We start from the raw sequence: 27264 nt of genomic DNA, 5'->3' as shown, positions 1-27264 counted from the left end.
TTCCTGATGTTACCAGCTTCTTCAGCTTGTTCTTGCCACCTCCTGATATTAATGGCTCATTTGCTACCACCCGCTCTTGTTCATGCTCAGCTCTCACCAATCCCTTGTTCCTCATTACAGTCACTTTGCCTGCTCCATCTGTTCCTCCAATTTACTTTTCCCCCACCGCTCGTCAGTCTCCATATGTCTTCAATTGTGAGCCTAATGCTCCTGCCTGCTCACTCAACACCTGGGTCTGGTTATATTTATTCTGTGTTGCACCCTCCGCATGGGTGGGCCTTTCACTGAGGGTCTGTACCTTTGAGAGGTAATTGAGCGAGGCCTGGAATGGACTAGTGTCACTTGGGTCTACTATGAGTTAAGATGGTGGAACACACTCTATAAATGGAGTGGCCACCATCTTCCATGTTTCTTCCTTGTGTTGCTTGTACTGTGCTGTGGGCTTTTGCTTTCCTATTGTGTGAGATTGTCATTGGAAATAGACTGAGTAAACTTTCTACGTTCTTAGGTTTTCTGAATAGTGTGTGTGCCTGGGAAACCTGGCTTCTCTAACTTCTGATCCACTTTGATATATTGCCTTGTGAGAAAGCTGTGGGCTCCGATTCATTGTGTGTTTCTTTTATGTGCTTGAAATAACTTCCATGATGTTCCTGTCATCAAAGTTTTATCAATGTTACAGTGTATGCTTGCAGTGTCTAGAGCTGGAGGTCTGTTTAGAAAGGGATGCATGCTCTCTCAATTTAGGAGGTGTGACTTACTTGCTGGGCTTCCCTGGGTGTTTGAACAGGGGTTTGGCTTTCGTTATCAAGCTGCCCCAGTTGACTCCTGTTTTGGGAAGAGTAAAACCCCCAGTTTAGTATGGGCTTACGCAATGTTACGAGGACCAGTCAAGCAAACAGGTCCGCAGGAATGTGGCCCGGGGATCCTCCCCATTCTGCCCATCATCCACTGGCTTGGGTGGGTACCTTGATTCCTGAGTGACTCGCCTTGTGACTCACAAAAGCTAGGCAGGGGACTCTGTCACATGGGTTGTAGCGGGTGGTCACTATCTGCCGAGGCTCACTGTAATTAGCCTGTTCTTCCTTCTCCAAATGCTTTTCACTGTCAATTCCACCTTTCTCCTGGTGGCTACTTTCGACTTTTTCCCTCCAAGGTACTCCTCTTTTTTCCTGCTAGTTCTTTCTCCTACTTCCTGCTTACCTAGTACCTCCTTCTAACAAAACCATTTCTCACAGAATACAACCGCGACTTCCTGATGTGTCCTTCTCCCTAACACCACATTCACTTCCTCAGTACCTCTTCTAACGCCTGGTGTTACCACCTTCTCCTAAATACTACCCCCACCTCTTGATGTTACCATCTCATCAATACTACTTTCACCTCCTGATGTTACTACTCGTCCTAAATACCACCTTTACCTCTATTCCCCCTCTACTCCTCTGTCTTTCTAGAGTCCTCAGCTGTCCGGCCTCTGCTCTTCCTCCAATAATTTCAGTTTGCCAAACAACCCCTTACTTCATCCTTCTCCAACCACCCACACTGACTGACTAGTGGCTCTGGGGTTTATGCTTCCCCTGCTATAGCTTATTTCTGAAGTTCTGCACCTATGGTCTGAACTTGGTGCAGGGCTGACATTGCCTGCTTTACACAGGTCCATCTGAACTACTGAGATCTAGGGGCTGGACCAAGTCTTTATAAGGGCCAGCTGCCATCTTGGAATCTGCTTCCCCCTTCCTCCTACTGCATAGGACTGCCTGTGAGGGGCTCACATCCCCTACTTCTCCAGCATGTGAATCTGCTGCTGGTAAATCGCTTAACAGTCACGCTAACTCTCTTGGATGTGAAAACAATGCTTGCTTTCTGTAAATGTGCAATTTTGCATTCTGTGCGAGGCAACACTTGACTGGTAGACGATGGGTTAGTAAATGTGCATCATTTGTGGGTAAAGATACTGCTCATAATCTATAAACATTGGCTCAAACATGGACATACAACACCCAGGAAGCATCTCCCAGAGCATTTGAAATGACTACTTCTCTACCGCTGAATATTTTGCACCAATAGCAGTGTGAGCTCTAATGGTATCTTGTGGATAAAGTTGCTTGCCAATTCATTGATTTATTTGTTTTCTTTCACTGGGATTCTTGGTCTGGCTAGAAGGGCTTTTAGGCTCTTTCAGTTGGGGAGGAGATCCACATACACCTCGCTTGGGACTATCCTCAGCCACATGAGAAACCAGGGGAGGGTGACCAATTGATTATTCTCATAGCGACCCAAGACCATCAACTATAGGCTTGTGGTGGTAGCCAACCCCCTCAGGTGCCGCCTCCTTGTTGGTCACCAGAATAAGGCAGGGGAATATGACTTAACTACACAGAGCTACTATTTCATCACTTCTTTATAAGTATCCAAGAGCAAATTTGATGTAACCAATATGAGGGTTTGTGATGTGGTCCTAAAACAACCAGTTAGAAAGGGTGCTTGTCAAGCTCATGACAGCAGCACACCAAGCTATTCAGTCCCTGGCAGAAGGAATGTCATTATGCAGTACCAATACATTATGTAACTTAATGTTTGGGAGCATGAGAGCTGTATTCTTACCATGTTATGTCTGAAAGAGCTGTGTAGCCCGGAGCTTGAAGATGAAAGTCCGTCCCTGAAGGAAAGAGAGCATGCTGTAGAGGGAATTCCTGAAAAGACAAATAAGAGTTCTTGATCGCTATCAATTTCCACCCAACTCCTGCTTGAATATCAGTTTAACTTTGGAAGAGATGCACTCTATTTTTGGGACATTCTCTTTTCTAATGAAGAGTAGCCAAGCAGGTACTCTTATGAGCAATCTTGAAAATGAGTACCAATGGTTCTCTGGGTGGGGTGCTTTTCAGAGAATAGGTCTTGGGACATTGTCGGATCCCTAGCCCAAGAACTTTGCCCATTTTATTAGTTCCCTTTTAGACTAATTGTGTCAAAGAGGTCATAAACATGAATTAACCAGTTTGGCACCATCAAGTACAAGAAAGCGCCACCCTAGGATGGTCCTTTGCATTGACCATTCTGAGGGTCTCTTATGACTAGCAGGTTTATAATCTGTCTTATCATACCCAAGGCTAGCAGCCTTGTTCTTTTCTTGCATGAGATTGAATCATCTATAGGGTTGGATGTTTTTTTATCTTTAAAATAGTACCTCGTGGTGCCCAGCCATGGTGAGGGATGGGGGATGCAGAGGAATGACTGATTGTTGAGAACTGATTGTTTGGAATCACTAATCAAACCAAAGGAATTTGCAGTCAATGCGCACAAATGATTTTGGGATTTCAGCAAATATGATTACAATTTTTCTATGCCAAACAATCTCTGTAATCCCTGGGGAGGGGATTATTAGCCCTGTTATAAAATAAAAGTATGCATCAGACTACCGACATTTAGGCACAATTGTTTGAAAAGGTTGAACCTACTGCCCTGCATCCAAAAGGCAGCACGTACAACCAAGTCATTTTTTAATCCCCCGCTAAATGATATTGGAGGATCGTTTGAGCATGCCATATTTTTACATTTTATACGAGAGCATCTTCAAAAAGCTACATTAACCCATATGCATTATTAGAGCACATGTTTCCCTACAAAAGCAGGAAAAGGCCATACATGTAGGCAGGGTCTGAGTTACAAAAGCTTGTGGCAATAGAAATGTCAGAAATATTTGAATGATCCTAACCTCTATATGTGTATTGTTTTGGTGGTCTCAAGCAGCATCTTCTCTCGACTACATGGTGCTCTTGGTGAGGCATACTGCTGAATGAAAACCACCAATCTACTGAAATACCTAAACATGCATTTGGAAAAGGTTGGAAGTGAGATTCCACTGCCCCCTTGGCCTAGCAAGGACAAAATATAAATTGCAGAAAGGAGCTTGGAGCCATACATTTCATCTGACTTCAGAGAATCTTAAATAGCTTTGAACGTAGATTCAGTCTAGGGAAAGGGCCTTGGCCGGGCCTTTTTTGTTATGGTGAAACAGTTGATCAAGTGCCCTGTCACCAACCTATCCTAGTAACCAGTGTTTAATGAAGAATATCAAAATAGGAAAAATTCGATGACCTTCAAAATCAAAAGTCAATACTCTAAAAAACGCACCCAAATGATGTGAGTTAGTGAAACCATTTATAAAACACAGACCAGGTATAAAACCTTCTCTAGGGTCAGAGGGAATTGCATTATTGAGGTGCTTTTCTTAAACTGTGGAGTAATAAAATACATACCATCAATAACATATTTATCTCGAAAAACAAAAAAGATATAAGTAAACACTTCATATACACCCTTAGCTTCTAAAGATAAACTGCTTACTTTTGGAAGACCCCTGGATTTACACAGAACTACCAAAGCAGTGCAGAAGAACATCTAAATTCCACTATTCTTTAGCCTAGGGATCGAAGGAGGTGAGCTTAGCTGTGGATTGTTGCGGGCATCTTCACATTGGTTAGTGTAGTCATGTGATGAAAGGATTTATTAGAACAAAACAAATCAGTATCTCTCATTTCGATCATGATTATATTAAAGCGCTTTATTCTGCAGAGCTTGCACAGAATTTTAATAGGTAGCACTGCCCATCACTCGCGTGCTCTCCTGCATAGGCTGCTGAGTATGAGGGTGTGCAGTCTTACTGCTTGTGAATGTAGTACATCAGTGTGTTGTTTTCCTTGATGGGGACAGTTGTCTTCACTTTACTGTTATCGATAAAGTATAAGTAGCTCTACATAAATGACGTGATCTTTAGTGTTCGTTGTGTGTTATGCCTTGAACGGGAAGGGCACACATTCATACCATTCCCTAAAGTAAGCATTTTCTGATTTGATAACACTAAAAAAAGTACCACAGCACGCTAGGACCATCTACGATTATTGACAATGGAAATATAGTATTCCATACAAACTTCACAAACAACAATTAAAGAAGCAAATCTCAAATGACTTTAAACTAGTTTTAAACAATCAGTACTTGTAAATCACCCTATTCGTCATTGAAACCCAGAGGAAATACTGTGTCCAGGTGTCTAATCCATTTTGATTTTAATTGCATTCAATATTATCTAATTTGGTTTGTGACTGAATGCCTTGCATCTTTCAAAATGGAAAACTACTAATGTCAGCATCATTTATGTTCGCAACATGACTTGTCAGTGGACATGCCCAACCCGTTTTAGGACTGCATGCAATTCTAATTGAGATATTCCCATGTGTGCTTAGTTATGTCCTCACTTAAGAGCATGTACAGTGATAATAATGACATGGAACTTACATAATGGTAACTGTCACAGACCTGCGGTTTATAAGTTCTGTAAGTTACAATGTCCATATTCCAATCTAATGGTATTCATTTTATTGACCTCTGCAGAGTGAAAAGATAATTTGCCATACTGGGATTCAAACCCAGGACTTAGTTTGCAAACAAATCTCAGCAGCAGCATAGGCATTTATTCTAAGATATTATATATATATATATATATATAATCACAGAAAATACTTTGTTAAAGGGGCTTTATGGTTAAGTTGCACTACTAAAACCTATGACGTTCACTGAAAAAACATAGTTAAAGGGGCGTTATGGTTACTAGTAAAACCGAAAAACCTCATAAATTAGCAAGTTATGGTAAGCTAAGCAACCATAACTCGCGCCACCACCGTGCACTGCTAAGACTAACACCCAGGACATCAAAGATGACATCACAGTACTCCTACGGGACCACCTCCATGCGCCACCCACAAAATACAACCACTGCAATGCTCTCGGAAAGGCTGTTCCTTTCTTAGCAAGTAGTAGGCTGTCTTCCTTCACCTCATCTTCCTCAACCGATACTGTAACCACAAAGCCTACTTCTATGGTACCCTAAATCCCACAAGCTACCTTGCAAGCAATAAAAGAGGCTGTTGATCCATATCTTTCGAAGACAACAGTCCTCTGTATATACTGCAACACACCACTGTGCAGGGTAGAGCAATTTCAAAGTGCTTTTGAAGCTGTAATCAAGAAGCATGAGAAACACTGCCCCTACCTTAGATGTAATACATGCACAACATTGTACCCTGTCCACCTACCCCTCAATATTAGTGCTTGGCGCCTCTTCCATCATTTCCCTCCCCACCCCACGTTCTAACTTCTCCTGCAAAAAAAAAAAAAATCAAAAAACAACAAAAAAGAGGTTCCTTTAGGAACCACCTCTCATAGTTAAAACATAAAACTACAAAAGTTATCTTAAAGAATGCATCTACTTAGCATGTTCAATAAGGTATATAAACTCAATAAGATTCTATCGGCCAATCTTCAAAGAGCTGCACGGCACTGATTACATTCGACCACCCCGCCGCTAACATCACTATACGATCAGAATGAGCTGCACCTACCCTACTTCAATGACGTTAGTTGGTAGCGTAGCCAAACATACATGGTCATCACCTACGTCATACAGTTATGTTACGCAGAACATGGAACTTAAACACAAACATCCACAACAAACGCAAAACTTTGGTCTTTTTTTTACAGAAATTATAGAAACATTTTATTTTAAACAAAACAGCAATCGTGGGAAAATAAAAAATACTTTTCATTTTAACACAGTGATGAAAGCATTCACTTAAGTCCATGAAAAGTTAATTAACTTTTCCAAACATAGTTCATAGGTACCAAACGTCAGAACGCCCATCACGTCATCATGCCGCACATGCAGTCACATGACAGTGTCCGTGAAGTCCGTGATGGCGTCAGATGTTCGCGAACGACGACGGAAGGAAAAAACTATGGAAAAAACTGCAAATAGTGTATAGAAGTGTTAAAGATGATGCAAGACGGTGAGAAATGGTAGAGTTTTAAGGTCAAACTTTGTAAATTGGACAAAAATGTTCCTATACTGGGGTAAGTATGATATTAGTAAGTTGTAGGAAATTAGCATGCACTGGTAAAAACCCATGAAATCCACTGAAATAACTTTGTTAAATGCACGTTATGGTTATGTTGCACTACTAAAAACCTATGACGTTCACTGAAAAAACGTTGTTAAAGTGACATAATGGTTACTAGTGAAACTGAAAAACCTCAGAAATTCGCCAGTTATGGTAAGCTAAGCAACCATATCGTGCCACCAATGTGCACTGCTAAGACTAACATCCAGGACATCAAAGATGACATCACAAATGCAGAGAAAAAACAACTACCCTTTTCACCCTGGCGGGCTTCGTATATATATCTTCCAACAACCTCTGTGATAAACACATGTGCATGTTAACGGGCATCTCCACACTAGCATTGTTATTTTAACAATACAAAAGGAAGCTGCCCTGAGTTAAACATAATCTAATGTTTCGTCTTTCCAAGAAATACGCATGACACATGAGGAGACTCCCGGGAGGAAGTGGAGAGGTCCACTGATGGCGGTCCGTGCTATTGGAGACGTAGCGTGATGTTACGCAGTGATTAGGGCTGCAGCGGAGTTGCTTGTGAGACTAAAGTTCATAGCAGGTGGGTAAGGTGAGACAGCCTTGTGGGCTAGGGTTCAGTAGGTTGGTTTATCATGACACATTGCTGGGGACTTCTTGGGACATTCGTGCTTCTGGGAAATTTCAACACCCCATATTACCAGTCATCAGCATTCTACCTCTGCCGCAGTAAAGATGCCGTGCTGGTGGCAATATGAGTTGATAGTAGGCTTTGTCTTTCTTGATCCTTTGTAATCACATTTGTGATATTCAGAGCCTCAAGAGTGCCTTTGAACCAAGTCTCTGAGACATGGTAGATACTTCATGTGTGATTTTGTATCACATGTAGAGAAGTAACAGTTTCTTCTGACATCGTTGCTCCTAGCTGCTGAGAATCAGAGCTTGCACTGCTGCCCCCTGTCATCTGGTGACTCCTGTGGTAGCCCTCTAATCTAGTGAAGACCCTGCGCATTCAATGCCTCTCAATATCTTCTGACTTCTGGACATTGGATTTCCAATTTCCTTTGATGAGCCTATGTTTTCACTCACTGCCCAATGGCTATGTTTCTCAGTCTTCCACAATGGTTGTTGTCTATCTTTCTTTGCCAATCTGCTTTTGGTTTCTTCTGTTTTGTAAAGCCTACATAACATGTGTTTAACATGTAAAAACATAGCCTTTTTTCCCCCTTTTGGGAAAGTCGAATCTGGGTGTGTTGTATTGTGCTGTGGGCAAATAATTAGCCCACAACTTGGTGCACACAACTTGGTTGCATGTGCTCCCTTGCTTCTCCAGCCGCGTGCACTCCCATGCATCGGAGGACCCCGCAACCTGCTCCATCCCCCCTCCTGCGTTTCTCTTCCTTCCTCTCGCATCTCAGCCCTTCCCTCTTCAATAGATTGTGTATTATTCGGACACTTTCTCGTACTCCACTATTTTTCTGGCATTACTTTGCATTGCCTGCATTCTTCCTCTAGGTTCCTGTTGTGTTCTGTGCCTTGTTGACTGTATTGACTTTGTTTGTTCTCTACGGTTCTAGGTATTGTGTTGCTAGCCATGGTTTCGAGCATTACATTGCCTGCATTCTTCACTTCTAGGTTCCCTGCTGAACTTTGTGTTTTGTTTTTGGTTCTGTATTGCATCTGCATTCTTTACTTCCAGGTTCCCTATTGTGCTTTGTGCTTTGCCTTGGTTCCGTATTACATCTGCATTCTCTGCTTCTAGGTTCCCTGTTGTGCTCTTTTCTTTTTGATGGTTCTGTGCTGCATCTCATTTCTAGGCATGTTGTTCTTGTTCTTTCTTGTGCCCCCCTCCCTTTTGTGTCTCCCGTGCCTCCTACCTCCCACACCCCCTTTCCTCCCTGCACCCCCTATGGTGCTCTCTATCTCACCTAACTTTTCCAACTGCTTTTCTATCGATTATCCTATCCCTCTCACTAAGTCTGGCAGGAAGAAGCTTAAAAGGTACATCCTGGTCTCTAACCCAGGCTTCCCTATCGCTGATACTTATACCAGTGCTTTCTCTAGACATATCCTTACCCACATAGTCTTTGTTGTTACCTTTCCGGGCCTGTGGACCCCCATATGGTCTCTGTTCTCTCTCCTTTTTCCTCTTCTTCCATTAATTGTGGCACCCGGTGTGAGGCACTCCTGGCCCCTTCCACTCCTTTAAGACCATCATTAATGTCTACTTAAATGGCACCGTCTTGGTTCAGGGCCTCAGGCCAATCTCCTCCTCTTTGATAGATGATTCACGAACCTTATCAACTTCCTTTCCTCTCCTGCTATCCCTTCATACCCGTCTATGGCTCCTTTGCCGCCTCCTTCCCCTGCCACCTCTTTGGCACCCCCTGTTGCTTCTCTGTCCACCCTGTTGCCTCCCTCATCTTCCACCCTTCTGGCACTTCTCTTCCTTCCTCCTCTGCCCATCATCTTGGCACCTCCAATACTTCAGCAGGGTGTACCTCTAGCCTGTATCCTCCCCGGGAGTCCTTAAAATGTGGCAACCTGCTCCACATCGCTACTCTCAACTCTCGTTCAGCTGTCAAACACTCCTCTGACATCTGCCATCTCCTGGAAGAGCTTGATTTGGATGTACTCGGTCTCACCGGGACTTGGTTCATGGCCAGCTCTGTCACAAGTTTTGACACTCTCCTTCCCTATGGCTACCAGATCCTTTCCGAACCCAGAACCAACCGTCCCAGTGGGCGGGTTGCCTTGATTTTATTGGAGTGGATCCCTGTTCTATGACCCCAATGCAGCACTCCTCCTCCTTTGAATGCCTGGTCTGCAGGCTCTCTACCTCTCCTGGCCTCTCTCTCACTGTGGCCACTATCTACAGGTCATCTGGCCAGGTCGCCCTCTTCCTCTTTGAGTGAGCTGACCTCTCCTCCTGGCTTCTTGCCTCTACCTCTCAACTTCTCCTCCTCTGAGACTTGAACATCCACCTGGATGCTACCAGCCTTTCTTCAGGACTCTTTTGCAACCTCTGCGATTCTTTCTCTCTCTATTCTTCCTTCTTGCCCGACTCACTCAGCAGGGCACACCCTGGATGTTCTGATCTCCTCAGACCTCGCCTTCTCTAACCCTCCACCACTCCTCACTCGTGGAGTAATCACTTTCTCCTTTCTTCCCACCTCTCTATCTCTTCCCTGCAGGTCAAGCCGACTCCAGCACTGACACCTACCTTCTCTGAACCGTGTGTCAGTTGAGGCTTTTGCTGCTACTTTCTCTCCTCCCCCTGCACCTCTAACCTTCATCTCTCTATCCCCAACACTCTGGATGTCCTTGCCCCTTTCATGAGGATCTGCTTGAAGCCCAACTCCAAGTGCAACTCTTGGTACGATTCCAACCTCGCCGCCCTTAAATGCAAGTCTAGGGTGGCGGAGAGGAAGTGGAGGGCATCAGGTGCACCCCCTGACAAACTAGCCAGCTGCCTACTCCAAAGGCCGTACAGACTCTCTGTCCTATCTATCCTATCTAAGAAGAGAGCCTACATCCAAGTCTGCATCTCTACGGCATCTAACAACTCGGGTGAACTTCAAAATCTGCAAGGAGCTGGCCAATCCTGCTGCAGTGTCTACCTCTCCTGTTCCCTCCCAGGCCCTCTGCACGTCCTTGGCCTCACATTTCACTACTAAAACTCCGGACGTCCTGTCCACCCTCTCCTCCTCTATCACTCCTGGCCCGTCTGAGGCCCTCTCCTCCTCCTTTCTTCTCCTTTCCCCTGTTCACCCCTGACGATGTTTCTAGTCAAGTCTGATCTATGAAAGTCTCATCAAAGCAGGTTCTCCCATGCTCATCCAGAACCATCAAGGACCACATTGACACTCTTGCTCCAGCCTTGGCCGATTTTTGCAATCACTCCTTTGCCACTGGAACTTTCCCCTCCTCCTTAAGCACTCTTTTATGCACCCCCTCCTAAACAAGCCCTCGGCCAATCCTTCCTCTCCGGCTAGCTATCACTCCTTTCCTGGACAAACTCTTGGAAAAGCTGGCCATTTCCCAGCTTAATCTACATACTGAATCGGTTGCCTCCATGACCACCAGTCTGGCTTCAGAGTAGCCAGAAGCAGGGCAACTGCTCTCCTGAACACCCCTGAAGACTTGCTCTCCAATCTTGATTTTAACCTCCCTTGTGTCCTCATTGGCCTCAATTTATCCTCTGCTTTTGACACGGTCAACCATGCCATCCTGCTCAATCGCCTCCATGATAACCTTGGTGTTACTGATCAGGCCCTGGCCTGGTTGACCTCCTTTCTCACCAATCGACCCTCTCGGATCCAACTAGGGTATTTCCTCTCTTCTATCACTCTTTCTACTTGTGTTCCCCAGGGGTCTAACCCCTCTCCCTGGCTCTTCAACCACTACCTGGCACCTCTTGTCCACTGCATTGCTACTTTCCGCTCCAATTTTCAATGTTATGTGGATGACACTCGGCTCTCTTTGAGGCTCCCCTCAGCCACCTCTGCTTCTTCTCTCATACCAGATTGTCTGGCCGCAATTCAGGAATGTTGTGCCACCAATGATCTATGCCTTAATGCCAGTAAGACTAAGATCCTCCTCATTGGGACACCTGGTCCCTCCTTTACCCTCTCTCTCTGGCTCCCCACTATGGACCCTCTGTCATGATGCCAGCCCCCGGAAGACCAGACCAGGCCCAGCAGCCCCGGAAGCAGGCATCATGCCACTTGGAGCATGCCCAAAAGCCCCAGTTAGGGGCTGTTTGGGTGCAGTCCTGGCGCCTACGGCGCCAGGCTCATAAAGATAAAGTCAGTCCTGGCGCCATGGGCGCCAGGCCCATTATTGATAACTTACCTGAAGCAGACCATGCTGCATACTCACCTGAGGCGGACCATGCTGCATGAATACTCAAGCCAAGTGAGGCTTAGGAGGGACTATTTTACTGAAGGGACTATTTTTTTACTTGGGTGGGGCTGTGGAAGAATACTTACCTGGATCTTCTTCCAAGGCTATTTAAACCACGCCCGGACAGCCACACGTGCTTCGCGTTATTCTGCTCGCTGCAGCGTAACGCTCACCGTGTTTTCAGCAGCTCCAGTCTTCAGCCACGCCCGCTTCAGTCCTGGGACTCCTGAAACAAGAAGAAATGAAGGATAAAGGTTAGAACAGGAGTTTTAATTTTAATCCTTACCTGAATCCTGATCCATTTCGCACACGGAGCTGAAAGACATAAGTCTTTGAAGCATCGCTTCACATTCCTACGGCGCCGCGCTGAACTCACCAGCTTGGCGGTACTTCAGCATTCCATCATGCTCTCTCCATCTCGCGGCCGCCCTCCGACACCTAAGGAGACAAAGACAGCAAGGTGAGAAAGGGGACTCTCTAAGGCTATACAAGCTACCCCCAAGGACTTACCTGATTTACCACGGGGGTACTCATCTCATCTCGGGTCGGCGCAGTCAACTCTGCTTCATCGCCGTACCCCGGCCCCTAAGGGGAAAACCATAATAGACTTACCTGAATCTTACCAATTGCCATTTGGAAATCTTCGAGTGGATTAATCGGCAACCTGCAAGGAATCGGACAGAGTGAAGATCAGACATTTGAACTCTTATGAACAATTGGACTTTAGAGTCAATACTGGAACTCACCAATTCCTCTACGCCAGTGAAGTAACTGGTCATCAACGCGGCCCTGCGGTCGACGCAGGATGGAGAGCTCATCCTTCCAAACCATCAGGTGAGACTAAGGAGGGGACATCAAGAGTGATCTGTGGGAAGACAACGGGAGTGGGGAAGGTGGGTTGACACTCAATTCCACGGGTGGTTAATTCCTCTTCTCCTTTGCAGAAGAATATTCCTGCGAGCCAGACAAACTAGGCTGAGCGGGCCAGTCCAGTCAGTCATCTCGGCGCTACACGTCACGCTGGTGGAAACAACAGCGGCCCAGTTCCGGTCGACGCCCCCGTGGGAACCAGATGAGCATAACACCCTCTTCCTGCTCCTTCCTGCGAGGCTAAGAACCTTGGTGTCATCTTTGACTCCACCCTCGCCTTCTCTCCTCACATCTCTGACGTCTCTAAGAAGTCAAACTACCAGCTGCACCCCCTCAGAGGAATTCCTCCTTTTCTCACTTACCCCCAGACGCTCACTGTCTCCAGGGCTCCGGTCCTCTTAGGCTGGACCTTTGCAACAGCCTCTTTCTAAATCTTCGTGCCTCTACTTATTTTCGACCTTTACAACTTATCCAGAACAGGACTGGGAGACTTGTCCTTGGCCTCAATCCCAGGGATTGTATCTCTCTAGCTCTGAAATCTCTTTACTGGCTCCCCATGGCTGCAAGGATCAAGTTCAAGACCCTCTGCATCGTCCACAAGGCTTTCTTGGGCCTGGGACCACTCGACCTCCAACTTTCTCTTCCAAAACATCTTCCTTCTCGAGCTGTCTGCTCATCCACCTCCAACTCTCTGAGGGTCAGACGCTTCTCCAAGTAGAGAGTTGGGGGAATATCTATCTCCTCGGCTGGGCCCTCCCTCTGGAACAGCCTCCCTGCCTCTCTCAAACTTGAGCAGAAGTACCTCCGGTACAGAAGCAACTCAAGACCTTCCTTTTCATTTCCGCTTTCTCTCTTCCTCTCCCCTGCTGATGCACCTGACTGCTCCACGCACTGGCCACCCTCTGAACTCAGGCCCAGGCTCCTGCATGTCCAGTTGCTCTTGCACTGCCTCTGTGCTCCCCAGCACTTAAGGGTCTGTATCTGCAATCCTACAGTTCCTTCTCTCTGCACTTATGAGCCACCCGCTGGCTGCATTTAGTGAGCTGACTGCACTTGCCCTTTGGCACTTCTCCCCTTCCCTCTTCCCCGCACTTGCGCGATATGAATGGCACAAGGCCTAGTAAGAATGTTATTTTGTCCTCCCTTTGTTTCCCCCTCCTTGTCGTGTCGCGTCTAGAAACACTTGTGTACAGGCGTGTTATAAATGCCACATCATATCATATCATATGTCAATCTTACTGAAAAAACGAAATCAAACATGCATTGCATTTACACATTCCTGTACTCCAGTGGGAATGTTCAGACAAGTTCTTATTGACTTGGATGCCTTTTGGTGGAGAGTGGATGAAATTAGGTCTTTCCCTCACATTTGGTTTTGGGCCCTGCAATTAGTTGGAAATAGACCTTTGTTTTTCAAAACCTTCTGCCAGATAACCAGTTAATGTCTACACAATGCTTACGGTTATAAAGAGATACTAAAGTCATGGCAGGCCTAAACAAAATGTTCAACTCTGGGTGCTGGGCATGTTAATCCTTGCTTGCAGTGAAAATAAAATAAATGTATGGAAAAAAGTGTGACAATTATGGGTATGATGAAAAGTAGATCTCCTTTAAGGTACTCTGTGGATCTATCTATCTATCTATCTATCTATCTATCTATCTATCTATCTATCTATCTATCTATCTATCTATCTATCTATCTATCTATCTATCTATCTATCTATCTATATATGCTTCTTTAGCGCCGTAAGCCCGCAGGAATCAGGGCGCTGAGACACACAATAGTACATGGTGATTTAGACATCCAGATCTCTGGTTCCGGTGGATATCGAGGACTATTTAAATAGGTGGGTTTTCAGGAGTTTTCGAAATTGGAAGTGATTTTCTTGGCTTCTCAGAATTATCGGAAGGGCATTCCATATCTGAGCCGCCTTTACTGTGAACGATCTGCCCATACCGGATTTGAGCCTGTATTTCTGTTCGACTAATAGGTTCTTACCAACTGAGCGAAGATGTCTCTTGGGTGTGTAAAATTCAATATTTTTCTTCAAATATTGGGGCGCTTTGCCAAAAAGGCATTTATGTACCAAGGTGAGGGCTTTAAATTCAATCCTGTCTTTGACTCTAAGCCAGTGGAGAGATTCTCTCGCTGTGTTCACATGGTCTCTTCTAGCCAATTGTTTTACAATCCTGACCGCGTCATTTTGTATGACTTGACAAGAATGTATGTCTTTGGCGCTTCCCCCTATCAATAGGGCATTGCCATAGTCCAGCCTGGATAGCACTACTACCCTGGCAATGGTAGCCATGTTGTTATCATTCAAGAACGGTCTGATGGACCTCATTAATCGCAGATAATAGGCAGTGTTCTTACGTAAGAGATTCGCCTGAGCCTCTGAATTAACCGAGGAATTCATCATCATACCCAGCGTCTTTACTTGACTGGAGACTGTAATGATGGCTTTTTTAATCTGGAAAGTTTTATATTCCCCACCCAATTTTTCCAATTGACGGCTGGAGGCAAAGAGCATCAGCTCCGTTTTTGAGTCATTTAGGCACATCCAGTTGGATTGCATCTATTCATCAATTTTGCTATATATTGCGCCTAGTTTCTCTCTGTCTTTCTGATGTGATCCCTCTATCTCTATTTTAAGTTGTGTATCATCTGCATAATTGCAGAAGAACACTTCCAGTTCTGTCAGTAGGTCACACAGTGCTCGCATGTATAGGTTGAAAAGCATGGGTGAAAGGCTCGCGCCCTGTGGCACCCCAAACAAAATTTGTGTGGGGTCTGAGAAGTTGTCACCCCAGTGAACTCTGGCTTGACGGTTGGTAAGAAAGGAAACCAACCACTTCAAGGCCAGGTTCGAACAGCCTACGTTGTCTCTGAGTGCTCTGACCAGCAGATCGTGGTCCACCAGGTCGAAAGCCGCACTTAAGTCTAATAACATCAGAATCCCCATTTTCCCTTTGTCCATGAGGCCCAGCATATGATTTTGAAGGTCCAACATGGCTGATTCCGTGCTATGAGCAGCTCTGAAGCCAGATTGCCGATGGTGTAGGGATTCTTGTGTTTCCACGTGGGCCTGTAATTGCTGGGAAGCCAATTTGTACAGTATTTTCAGGATGAAATTGGTGTTTGTTATGGGACGTAGATTCCCTGGGTCCTTTGGATCTAGCCCCACCTTCTTTACTAAGGGTGTGATTGTCACCTTTTTAATTTCTTCCGGAACGGTGCCTTCTTTGAATGATGCATTGATGATCTTAAGTAGTATAGGGGCAAAATGCTCCTTGTGTTGCAAAATAATGTCAGGGGGTAGGACATTTTCAGCACAAGATGTAGGTTTCCTAAGATGAAGCAGTTTTATTAATTCTGGTTCCGTTATTCTTATTACACTCATAGGTGGATAGTTACATTTTGTTTTTTCTCTATTCACTGTTTGGTCAGTCATGTGTATGCTGCATATTCTTCTTGTTTCTTTTAGGGTGTAATAGTTTGTGGTATAAAAGTAGTTGCTGACATTTTTTATATATTTTTTTATATTTATATATATTTTTTATATATTGTTGATATACTGGTCATGATATTTCTAGTGGCTCCCTCTAATCGTCTGTCTATCTCGGTGTACAACATATCTTTTGCATTGGATTGTACCATGGTAGTTGGAGAAGTACTATTACATGCAACCTTTTGTATTTTCTCATTAATTCAATACAATTTTACATTTAGAAAACAAAAATGCTAATTACTGTTCCAAAAGAAATTGCCCCTCAGCATGCCAAGTCCACACTCGTTTCAGATTATTTCGTGCCAGAGTTTTAGAAATTAGCCAGACACCATGGTTTAAATAAGCGTAAAAGTAATATGGAAATCGTATGAGATGGAGTCCAATTGCTACAGATGTGGGAAGTTGCAGCCTAATGAAATAGGAGAACTTTGTTCACCAGCACCCGATACACAGTGCGTGTGCAGTAGCCATCGCCGGTCAGGAGGTTGATGCAGTGGGATTGGGGATAAAGCTCGAGTTGGAAATGTTTGAGGGAGAAAAGACAGATGATTCTTTTTCTGAAATAACCTTCGTTTTTTTCTCGCCAGAACATTTCTGACTTGTCCCACGTTCCCACCCACACCCCCCTACTTACCTTGCTGCCGACTCACTGTGTCCCTGCGACACCTGTTCCCTTTCACTTCCGTGATCGGGAACCAGCACTGCAGGATCCATTCCTTTTATTATTATTTTTTTTTAGGACCGGCTGCGAGGGACACCCCCACTCACAATAGAGTGAGCAGTGGTGCAGGGGACACCCCTGCAGCCCCCGCCACCGGATAGGGGATTTGGTCAAAGTTTTCAGCCGTTTAGTATTTTTGAACGGCCAAACTTTGGCCAAATTTCCCATTCGGACTTTTGAACTCCGTCTTTTTGGCCGATTCCATGCAGTGCTGTTTCAGACGGTGAGAACAGGGATGGTGATCAGCAGGGCACAGCCGTTCTTTATTCTTCAATTTGACAAAGTAAAGTAGTCACCATTGTGATCGTTGTCTCTTTAAATATCGAGAATGTACGATGGAAAGGGTCTTTGGAGGACGGCTGGGGGCGTACCTATCTTGATCCCTGTGCCATGGGCAAACTCCAGCAAGGTGCAGGTGGATCTGCCATGACCACTTCAGGATCCACATATTGATATGTAGGGTTGGTACATTTTTTATGAGTATTTTCCCTGACACAAATTATTAGCATATTAGGCAATAATTGCAAATGTTAAACAAAAACATCTACAAAGTTCTCCCAGTAATAAACGGAATCACTTGATTGGTTAACAATCCATCAATTGCACGTGTTTCCTTAAATCTATCTTAAATGGGTAACATTATATTGCAGTTTCCCAGAAACATTACAATTACCGAATATCTTCCTAGAATTACTAAGATATCCCTATTAAAACATTATATAGATGAGAAGATTGAACATGGTGACCTATTTCACATTCAATGGATTAGGTGAAATAATCAACAACCCTGCTCGTACATCCTGTTCCCTTGTCCTACATACTGAAGGGAGTCCATCCCACAGGGATGGGGCCAAAGCTTTTTGCACTGCAGAAAACCAACTTCCCCTTTAAATTTGATGGACCCAACTGCATGCCTGGGTGAGCCCACCCTCGCTGATTCCTACAACTGTCCTCATCCATCATGCCTTTTTACTGTTCCGTGTGACTGGATAACAATTCACCGCTGGTGCTTTTTTCCTTTTGTCGCTTCATGCTTCTCCTCTATAAAATATAGTTTCTTTTCAATTTCTTAATGCTGATTCCCCACCACCTCACTGCCTAACCTTTAGCATTTGATGCTTATTATAACAGGATTTATTTAGAGCGGCTCCTGTGTTAGGAAATTCCCAGCCTGAGATACGCACAGTAGCTACTTGGGTGTCTGTGCCCCGATCAGGTCCGGGACTGATGCACGTCATGTTTGGCTCTTGGTTCCAGCGCCCTTCGCCAAATATTTAGTAGGTGGAAGGATCTTTTTGGTGAGTCTCCTCCCTCCATGAACGACTTCATCAGAGAATCGATGTCGGATGTCTACATGTCCCTCTTAGGTAATGAAACCTTTATCACAGGCACCACTGCGTGGCAACTCCTTCCCTGGTACCGTCGGGCATGGGAGGGGTTCTCCAGATCCTCGAAGACTGACCAAGGGTGGCCACAAGGCTACATCGGCTGACATCGGCTCTAGGGCTGAGGGCTTTTCCGAGCCTAGCACCGAAGTAAGTTCTGGGGGGCAGGAGTTACTGGCCACGTTGAGGGTACTTTGGTACCTCACAGGCTTGTGTCTGCGACTCCCATTTTCCCTGCTACTGGGATCCGTCCAAAGTGTCCCTTGAGGCCCAACTCTACGGGCTGCACATTGGTAAGTAAACGCCTCGTGACCCCAATGTTACAGGCTGTAGTAATCACAAAATGGCCAACCAAAACAAGATGCAGCATAAGTAGTGTTCTGACATGCCAAGGGAGCAAGCTTGTGACATTCCCAAAGTGATGCCTCCGAATGGTCGAGATCCCTGTGACAATATCCTTTGACGGGAGCTCACATGGCTGCGGTAGCCTCAGTATTGCTCTGTGCTAAGCTTTCTACCTCCGGCATTGCCACCTTATTACCAGCCTCATTGGGCAAGTACGACAAACCTATGGAGGCTTATGGATGCAAGGACTACACCAAGGCCCCTGTCATGCCTGTGGTAACCACTAGGGTTAAATCACACCTTACTGCTCTCCCAGGTAATACCTTTATACAGAGCAACATGGCACACATTCATGCTAACAGTAACATCATAGCATTCCCCTCTGTACACAGAAACATCAGATTATTTAACCTGCACTATAACTCCCACAAACACCAGCGCTTCTGTTACAAGAACCGCTATGATGTTGATTGGAAGTTGCCATGAAGATTGTGGCCATGTACGGAAGCTGCGGCTCCGTGGCGTCCGCTTCAATCACGTGATGCAGATCAAGTCATTTAAGAGTCTAGTTTACCCGCAAGTGCTACTACGTATTTTCTTGATTCCTGTCTGAACAATTGAGTTTGCTTACGGACTGCCTTGGTTTGCTCCTAGTCGGTTGTTTTGCTCTGGACCTTGTTTACCTACCTCCTACCTGAAATTTGGACTGTCCCTCGGATTGTTTTCCCTTGGTACCATGCTTCTGGCTTTTGGAACTTTTGCACCTCGACCCGGACTGTCTTTGGATTTCGCTTGCCTCACGTGTTTTCGGATTCCACGCTTTGTACCAGCGCTTTCATGAGCGTGAGAGCCAGCATTATCATCCTACAGCTAAGAGGCTTCCCCATTCATCCGGACCCATTCCCGTGGACCAGGTACTTAGCACGGTGGAGCATATCTTCTCTCACTTAGCGCTTCACACGGGCGGGGCCTCTACGTGTATTGTTGGTATTTCCCATAGGTGTCCGCGTTCTGTCGGGATAGCCATTGGGACTAGAGACTTTCATCCCGTCCTAGGCGTCCTTGTTCCGTCGGGATAGCTCCTTGGGTTGCTCCATCCCCTAAGTGCTCCCCTGTTGGTCCGTGCAAACAGTAACCTGCTTCCTCATTGGTAAATTCATTTCCATACCATACAGACACCACAGCATTCATGGTCATTGTGTTAGTATCCTAACACAGGGGTCATTTCATTCCATTCACCGATACTGGTGATGTCATATGGTTCTTGTTATCGAAATCCCTTGGGTTCTTGAGTGGAAGTGTCTTATCCTCTTCATATTGAAGGTTAGCTGTTGTCCATCAGGGTATCACAGTTTATGCTTATTGTAAGAGATATTGATTGTATTTTGTTGCATCCTAGGTTGACGGGTGTTCGCTGGTTCCATTCTTTTGAGGAATACATCCTCCTGTTCTGTAGTTGTTTTCAGACAGGGGGTTCTATTGCTAAAAAGAATTTGTCGGCTACACTAAGGGGTCAACAGTACGACAGATTCTGACAGCCCTCTTGGACATCAGGCAGGCCAGTGCTGATGTGCTTTTGACTACTGATAATCAAACGCTATGGAGAGAAATTGGCAACTTCCAAGATTTCCTCCCTCATATTGATACCTCCAGTAAAGACTAGGCATTGGGCCTGAACATGCACAGAGTGGTTTGTATATTTGTGACCAAGTTCACTCAGAAGGTTCAGGACAGGATACTGGACCTTCGGCCAGGATCTGTTACATCAATCCACAGATGAAGAGTGTAATAAAAGGAAGACCTTGACGCAGACTGAAAAGTCTCTCACTATTCCCTTCAAACTCTGGCACAAAGCCTTTCCGCAACCATCCTTCTCCAGTAAGACCAGGCAGAGTTCTTTTGGTGAATTTCCTGGCTACCAGGACAGGAAATTCAGATACTCACAGGTCTCCCAGTTCCCATAGAAGGAAGCAGCCATGTACCTCTTCCAAGGCTTTTTTGTTGCTGGATCTTCCTTCGCAGCATCTACAAATCCAAAGTAGCAATGACGGGTTGAGCCAGGTCCACACAACGCCGGTTTGCGGCAGGCTCCCTCATCACTTTTCACATTGGCGGATCATCTCTCGGGAATCATGGACACCTTTCGCTGTCTCCAGAGGCTATTGTCCGTCTGTTACTCTTCATCCTCCACCTCTCTTCTAGATTGGGTCCACCCTTCTATGGAAGTGATAGAGCCCCTTCCCCTTGACCAGAGGGGATGGGGTTTCTATTCCCATTTATTATCATTGCCCAAGAATGACGAGGCTGGCCTGTGGGCAATTCTCCATCTTTCTACCTTTTTCTCCCCAATGAAAAGTTCAAGGTGATCACAACTGCACAGATCCTGGCATCTTTTTAGAAGCAGGAATGGTTTAGCACAGTGGACATAAAGGATGCATACCTGCATGTGCCCATATAGGACCCTCACCATAAATTCCTGAGGTTTTCCATCAGCAGGAGGCATTTTCAATACAGGGGCTTCCCTTTTGTATTATATTTGGCTCAGAGAGGTTTTACCAAGCTTATGAGCGCAGTGGCCAGCTTCCTCTGTCTGAAGGGGGGGGGGGCTCATGTATACCCTTTGTGGATAATTGGAGGCAGCAGTTATGGGTGTAATTTTAGGGGGTGAAAAGGATATTTGCCCCCCTCAACTTTCGTGTAACACCATTTAGTCTTCCTCATTTGGCAGGGAACCCTTTCCGTTAGATGCCATGTCCCCCCCAACATTTTCAGCAAAGTTACTCCACAGGCGGTAGTGTCGGTCCAGCTACTAGCGAACACTATTCAAGCCGGGATTTTCAATCAACCATCACAAGTCTTCTCTGGTTCCATCACAGAGACAAGCCTTTCTTGGATTTGTGTGAGACTCCCAGGCTGCAAAGATTTTCCCATCTCAAGAACAGTTCACAGACATCTTGCCAAAGCAGCCTGCCTCTGCTCTGCCTGGTTGATTGATGGCTGCATGCGTGCTGTAAGTACCTCTTATGCGCCTGAAAATGAGGTGTCTCCATCTTCACTTAGCAAGTTCCTGTAACCAATCCAGGGGGAGGCAAACCGTTTGTATCAGGATTCCAGCCCTCTGGCTCAGGACTTGGCTTGGTTGGGTCAGATCTGCAAACTGATTCAGGGTGTTTCTTTTCAGGAAATGTACTGAGAGTAATTTGCCACTACGGATTCCTGTCACCAGGGATGTGCAGCCACAGCCACCCTCGGACCGCTCAAGGTGCATGGTGTGTGGTGCTAGAAGGAGAACCTTCTCCAAATCAACATCAATTTGCAGGTGATCAACGTTCTCAAGGCTTGCCTTACTTCCAGTCTTTAGAGGCAAGAGAGTTCTCATCCAAACCGTCAGGGTCACCTCCTTATTTTACCTGAACAAGCAGGAGGGAACAAGATCCCTTCCTTGTGTAAGTTGGCCATTAGGATTTGGGAGTGAGCCATCAAACAACAGATTTCTCTGAAGGCCATACATTTTTCGGGAGTTCTCAATGCAGAAGTGGACCTTCTAAGCTGAATGACATTGTCAGACGACGAGTGTGAGATCAAGCACGCAGTCCTGGAGATGATTTCTTTGCAATAGGGTCGTCCACTGGACCTCTTTGCCATTGCTAAAACAGCAAGCGCTCCATCTTCGCGTCCCTGCGATGAGTGGGCAATGCTCTGTCTATTCAGTAAGGCTCTCTGTCTCTTTATGCCTTTCCTCTGATCCCTCTCCACCACAGCGTTCTGGAGAGGTTCCCCAGCTGCAAGAGGTCCACTCTCATTCTAATGACTCCATAGTGTCAATCTCATTTTAGGTTGTCACACACGATGGAAGCCCCAAGGAAAGGTCTGATTCCTCTTCCATCCATACACAACATCTTACAGCAACAGCCAGGAATGTTCTTTACCCCATCACTCAATTCCTGAGTTTAACAGCATGGTTCCTGAGCAGCTCACCTTAGGTAATCTTGGGTTGTCAGCTAAAAGCATAGAAATATTAAAGCAGCCAGGAAAACATCCACACGGGGACAGTAGAGAAGCAAATGGATCAGGTTCTGCTATTAAGGTCTGGATAAACGGTTGTGTCATGATCCGCCGAATTCGCCCGTTCTGGACTTCATGGTCCATGATGCACCACAGTGTAACCTCCATGGTCCTACCATCATGGCCGGTGCTTCCGAAGCGCAGCACACCAGCCTTTTCATGCAACGTACGGCTTCCTAGAAAAAGGCCACACCCCCACAGCGCCGCGCGTCTCAGTGCTACTGTTTGGTGTAATTAGACGTGCGTTTCTGAAGTTCGCTTCATGCTCTCCTTGATAACGTGTTTCCTTCCTTCCTGGAACTCTTTCATTCCTTTTCCCTTATCTTGTTTTCGTGGTTAATCTCCTGGAAAATCCCTGTGGTCGGAGTCGGAGCCCGACTCCTTTCGAACCGACTCGCCTTCTTCCTGGTTCCTCGCCTGGATACTAAACGCTTCCTAGCAGAAGGCTACAACCTCTCACTGGACTCCGAAGATCCGCGTCCAGGTTTATACAAGTCCCGGACAGTAAGAAAGAAGGAAGCTACGCTCAAGAAAGTCACAAGAAAAGAGAAATAGGTGAGAAAGGGAGAAATTTGTGACAGATTGAGTCGCCTCAAACTTGATCCAAAGACAGATATGGAAGCCGCAATCCAGGTCCTCGTGAGAGGCATGCAAGAATTAACCACTGAAGTTCAAAATCTTAAGGCTGAGAATGCTGCATTAAAGCAGCTGGTATTGTCCAGAAATTCTGCTGCCAACGAAAGTGTCCTATTAGGCGGAGTAGTAGACAAGTATGATGGATCGTCAAAAACTCTATGTGCCTTCCTAGATTCTTGCTTGGTTCATTTCACTTTTAAACCCTACTATTGTTCCACCCCATGAGCTAAGGTTGGCCTTATGATATCTCATCTCACGGGGAATGTCTTAAACTGGGCAACTCCCTTAGTTAACGTTGGTGATGCTCTCCTGGATGATTACGATGGGTTTGTGGAAGCCCTTAAGGCCATGTTTGATCGCCCTGAGCTCGTTTACAGTGCTCAGGAAAGACTGCTCGAGTTCCAACAAGGAACCCAGGACATGCTCACGTATGTGACACACTTCAAACAGTTAGTCAAAGAGGCTGATTGGTCCCCGGAAGCCAGCTTTACCCTCTTTCGAAGAGGTTTAAATGATGAGATAAAGGACGAATTAGCCAGAGTAATCCACCCAAGCTTCTTTCAAGCCCTCGTGGACCTCCCTCTACAGATTGATTTCCGGATTCAGGAAAGGAAGGCGGAGAAGAGGAAATCCAAATTAACATCTCCTAAACCAGTCACGAACTATCCCGGTCCAAAAGAAGCAACCACTACTCCAGCCTCTGAACCTGAACCAATGCAACTAGGAGCCTTCCGAGGATCTATTTCCCCCCAGGAAAGGATCCATAGGATCAATACTGGACTGTGCATGTATTGCGCCTCTGATAAACACCTTGTAAGGGAATGTCCTATAGCGCCACCTCGGTGTTCGGGAAACGCCAGCTCCCGATCCTAGGCGGAGCACAGCTTCGGGAGAAAGATGTATGCTCCTCATCTATTCCCTCCTTAAAAGCTCCTGGACAGAACAATCTTGTGATCCTGCAAACAGTCTTAACCTTTTCCAAAAAGGAATCCTATCCCAGCCTGGCTTTAGTGGACTGTGGTGCCATGGGCATTTTCATAGACCATGATTGGGCTGTCAAACATCACATCCCACGAGAAACCAAGGAGTACAATTGGTCGAAGCCATTGACGGCAGACCCTTGTCTTCTGGACCCATAACCCACCAAATCAAGGATTTACTACTGTCAATAAATAATCATCAGGAAATCCTCAAATTTGACATCATTAAGTCGGCTCATTACCCCTTGGTTTTGGGCATGCCTTGGTTACAGAAGCACAATCCCTACATAAATTGGGCAGCAGGATCCTTGTTTCTCGACTCAGAACATTGCATGTCCCATTGTTTATCTCTTGCCACATTGCCAAGTCCTTCAGACGAACCGCAGGAACCTTAGCAATCGTCAGTAACTGTCTCCAACATCATTCAGATTCCCCAAGCATACCAAACATACTCAGATGTGTTTTCAACAGCCATTGTTCAATGGCCCCCTCTCCTCACCTTGTGGTAGAATTAGGCCTGCTCTCCGTCCTGCCTTTTTTGCAGGGGCGCTTTGTCTTTCATGGGCGAGTGCGGTCCAGTTACTTCACTGACGCCGGTCCGTTTGATATTGTTCAGGTAGGTCTTATTGCTGTTCTTTAGTTTTGTTGCTATCCTGCATGCCTTTCTTTGTTTAAAGTGTCTCTTTTTTCTCCCTTGGGTATGCAGAGCTTCAGCGCGGCGAACTGGCTTGGTTGAGCCCTGCTGGTAAATGATGGCGCTTTAAGAGCGCTATGATGCGGTAAGTAAGCGCTATGCACAGTGCTGCAAAGTCTTGCCTTTGCTAACCTGTGTTTTCCTTCCTTGTAGGTCGCAGCGTTCTTCAGCGCGAGTGGAATGTCCGGAGTGGTGCCAGCCAAGAGGTGACCAGCCAGGTAATCCTTTTGAGCAGTTCGTAATTTGTAAATGTCTGTACTGCTTTCTTTAATGTTGCCTCTCTCTACCTCTTTCAGGTCATTCTGTCCGGGAGGCATGCAGATTCGAGGAAGCTGTTCTCAGTAGCTGCGAGTGTTTAAAGATGAAGACTGCAGGTAAGATGCTGCTGCTAATGATGTTCCTTTTGTCTCCTTGCAGGTTCTGCTTCTCCGAGGTTCGAGGGAATAGCTGGACACGGTGAGCGTCACGTTGCAAGCTGCAAAGTAACGCAAAGCGTGTTGTCTTGCTCGGATGTGGTTTAAATAGCCCCAACAAAATAGTCCAGGTAAAGTAGTCCCTAGGCTACCACACCCAAAACACTAGACCGCATAGCTTGGTTCCTAGGAACCAAGCTATGTGGATGCCTCCATCTTGGCTGACAATACAATAAAGTAGTTCCCAAGCACATTGTTTTTATGGTGTATGAGCCTGGCGCCATAGGCGCCAGGACTAGCCCCATGAGGGCTTTTGAAGAGGATGCCAGGCTCTAGAGGCCCGAGTCCTGACTCCACCTGGCCAATGGGTTTGCCAGAGGGGGTTTTGGGCGAGGGTCATGACAAGAACACGTTAAAGCAGTTCTACAACATTTACGTGACCATAAGCTCCTGGCCAAACCTGAAAAATGTCAACCGTTCACTATCTTGAGTTTGTTCTTAGCTCCAAGGGTATCGGAATGGATCCTTCCAAGGTTGACTCCATCCTGTCTTGGCCTGTTCCTACTACTGTGAAACATATTCAATCCTTCCTGGGGCTTTGCTAACTTCTACAGGAAATTCATACCCGTGTTTTCTGACATTGTACACCCTATTGTAACACTCTTAAGGAAAGACACTCCGTTTCAGTGGTCCTCAGCTCAGAAGTCAGCATTTCAACAATTGAAATTGGAATTCACTCGAGCTCCCATCCTAGTTCAACCTGATACAGATCGACCGTTCCTAGTTGAGACAGATGCATCCGACTACGCCATCGGAGCAGTCTTGAAACAAGAACTTGATGATAAGATGGAACATCCCATTGCCTATTCATCCCATACCTTCACTCCCAGTGAAACTCATTATTCCGTCCTGGAGAAGGAGTTGCTAGCCATCAGACAAGCCTTCACTGACTGGCGTCATCTCCTTTTGGGAGCCACGCATCCAGTACAAGTTTTTATGGACCATCGGAACTTACAAGTGTTACAATCCCTGGAGTGCAGAAACAGCCATCAGGCCCGTTGGGCCTTCTTTTTTGCCCAATACCAGTTTCAAATTCTTCACCTTCCTGGAACAGAAAACAGCATAGCTGATGCCTTGTCCAGACGTCATGACTACGAACCTCTCGAAGTACGCTCCTTTCCCAAGGTGTTTCCTGACTTTGTAATTGTAGCTCAAGCTGTTTCTCTCCTGGAGGACATTCGGGCTAAGACGTTTTCTTCCGAACTCTGGAAGGAATACAAAAGGAATAATCTTAGGAACCTTCATCTGAAAGACAGATATCTGTTCAAGGAAAACCGTCTGGCAGTACCCACACAGGAACTCAGACGTAAGGTCACAAGACTATGGGGCTCATTACGACCCAGGCGGTAACCATGGCGCTAGTAGCGCATGGTTGCCACCGTTATTTTACCAATTGCACCATGGTTAATGGCGGAATTACCGCCCCATTCCAAGGTTGGCGGGCGGTAATTCCCCATTCACAATTGGCCCTTCCCCATTCCCATTTTTGCACCCATAGGGCTCAGTGGAAATGGGGAACGCGGTAGTTACAGTACCGCAAATTGTGGTACCGTAAATACCTCCAAGGTCCCTTTGCGGGTCCAATCCTTATGGCTGGTAAAAACCAGCCGTTAAGGTCGGGACCCACAAAGGGACCTCGTAATTAGGCGGTAAGGGGTTAACGGCGTTGCCACCTTTTACGGCGCCGTTAACCCCTTACCGCCTGGGTCATAATGAGGCCCTATGTCATGATACCCTCCATTCAAGACATCGAGG

At 45.9% G+C, this 27264-nt stretch overlaps 1 protein-coding gene across 3 annotated transcripts in view; it reads right to left on the bottom strand.

Annotated features, from left to right (window-relative positions):
- The window catches only part of LOC138503948 (lamin tail domain-containing protein 2-like), a 510184-nt gene that overhangs the window by 45641 nt on the left and 437279 nt on the right, over nt 1–27264 (bottom strand). For all 3 annotated transcript variants that reach the window (XM_069624071.1, XM_069624070.1, XM_069624069.1), the window contains one exon: nt 2602–2690. In XM_069624071.1, the coding sequence (XP_069480172.1) occupies nt 2606–2690 (85 nt within the window). In that variant the 3' untranslated portion in view covers nt 2602–2605. The remainder of the gene's footprint in view (nt 1–2601; nt 2691–27264) is intronic.

The sequence above is a fragment of the Ambystoma mexicanum genome, chromosome 11 (genome assembly GCF_040938575.1).
Source record: "Ambystoma mexicanum isolate Mex_15411 chromosome 11, UKY_AmexF1_1, whole genome shotgun sequence".
Taxonomy (NCBI): Eukaryota; Metazoa; Chordata; class Amphibia; order Caudata; family Ambystomatidae; genus Ambystoma; species Ambystoma mexicanum.
The sequence above is the reverse complement of the archived record's forward strand: the minus strand, read 5'-3'. Positions and strand labels throughout refer to the sequence as shown.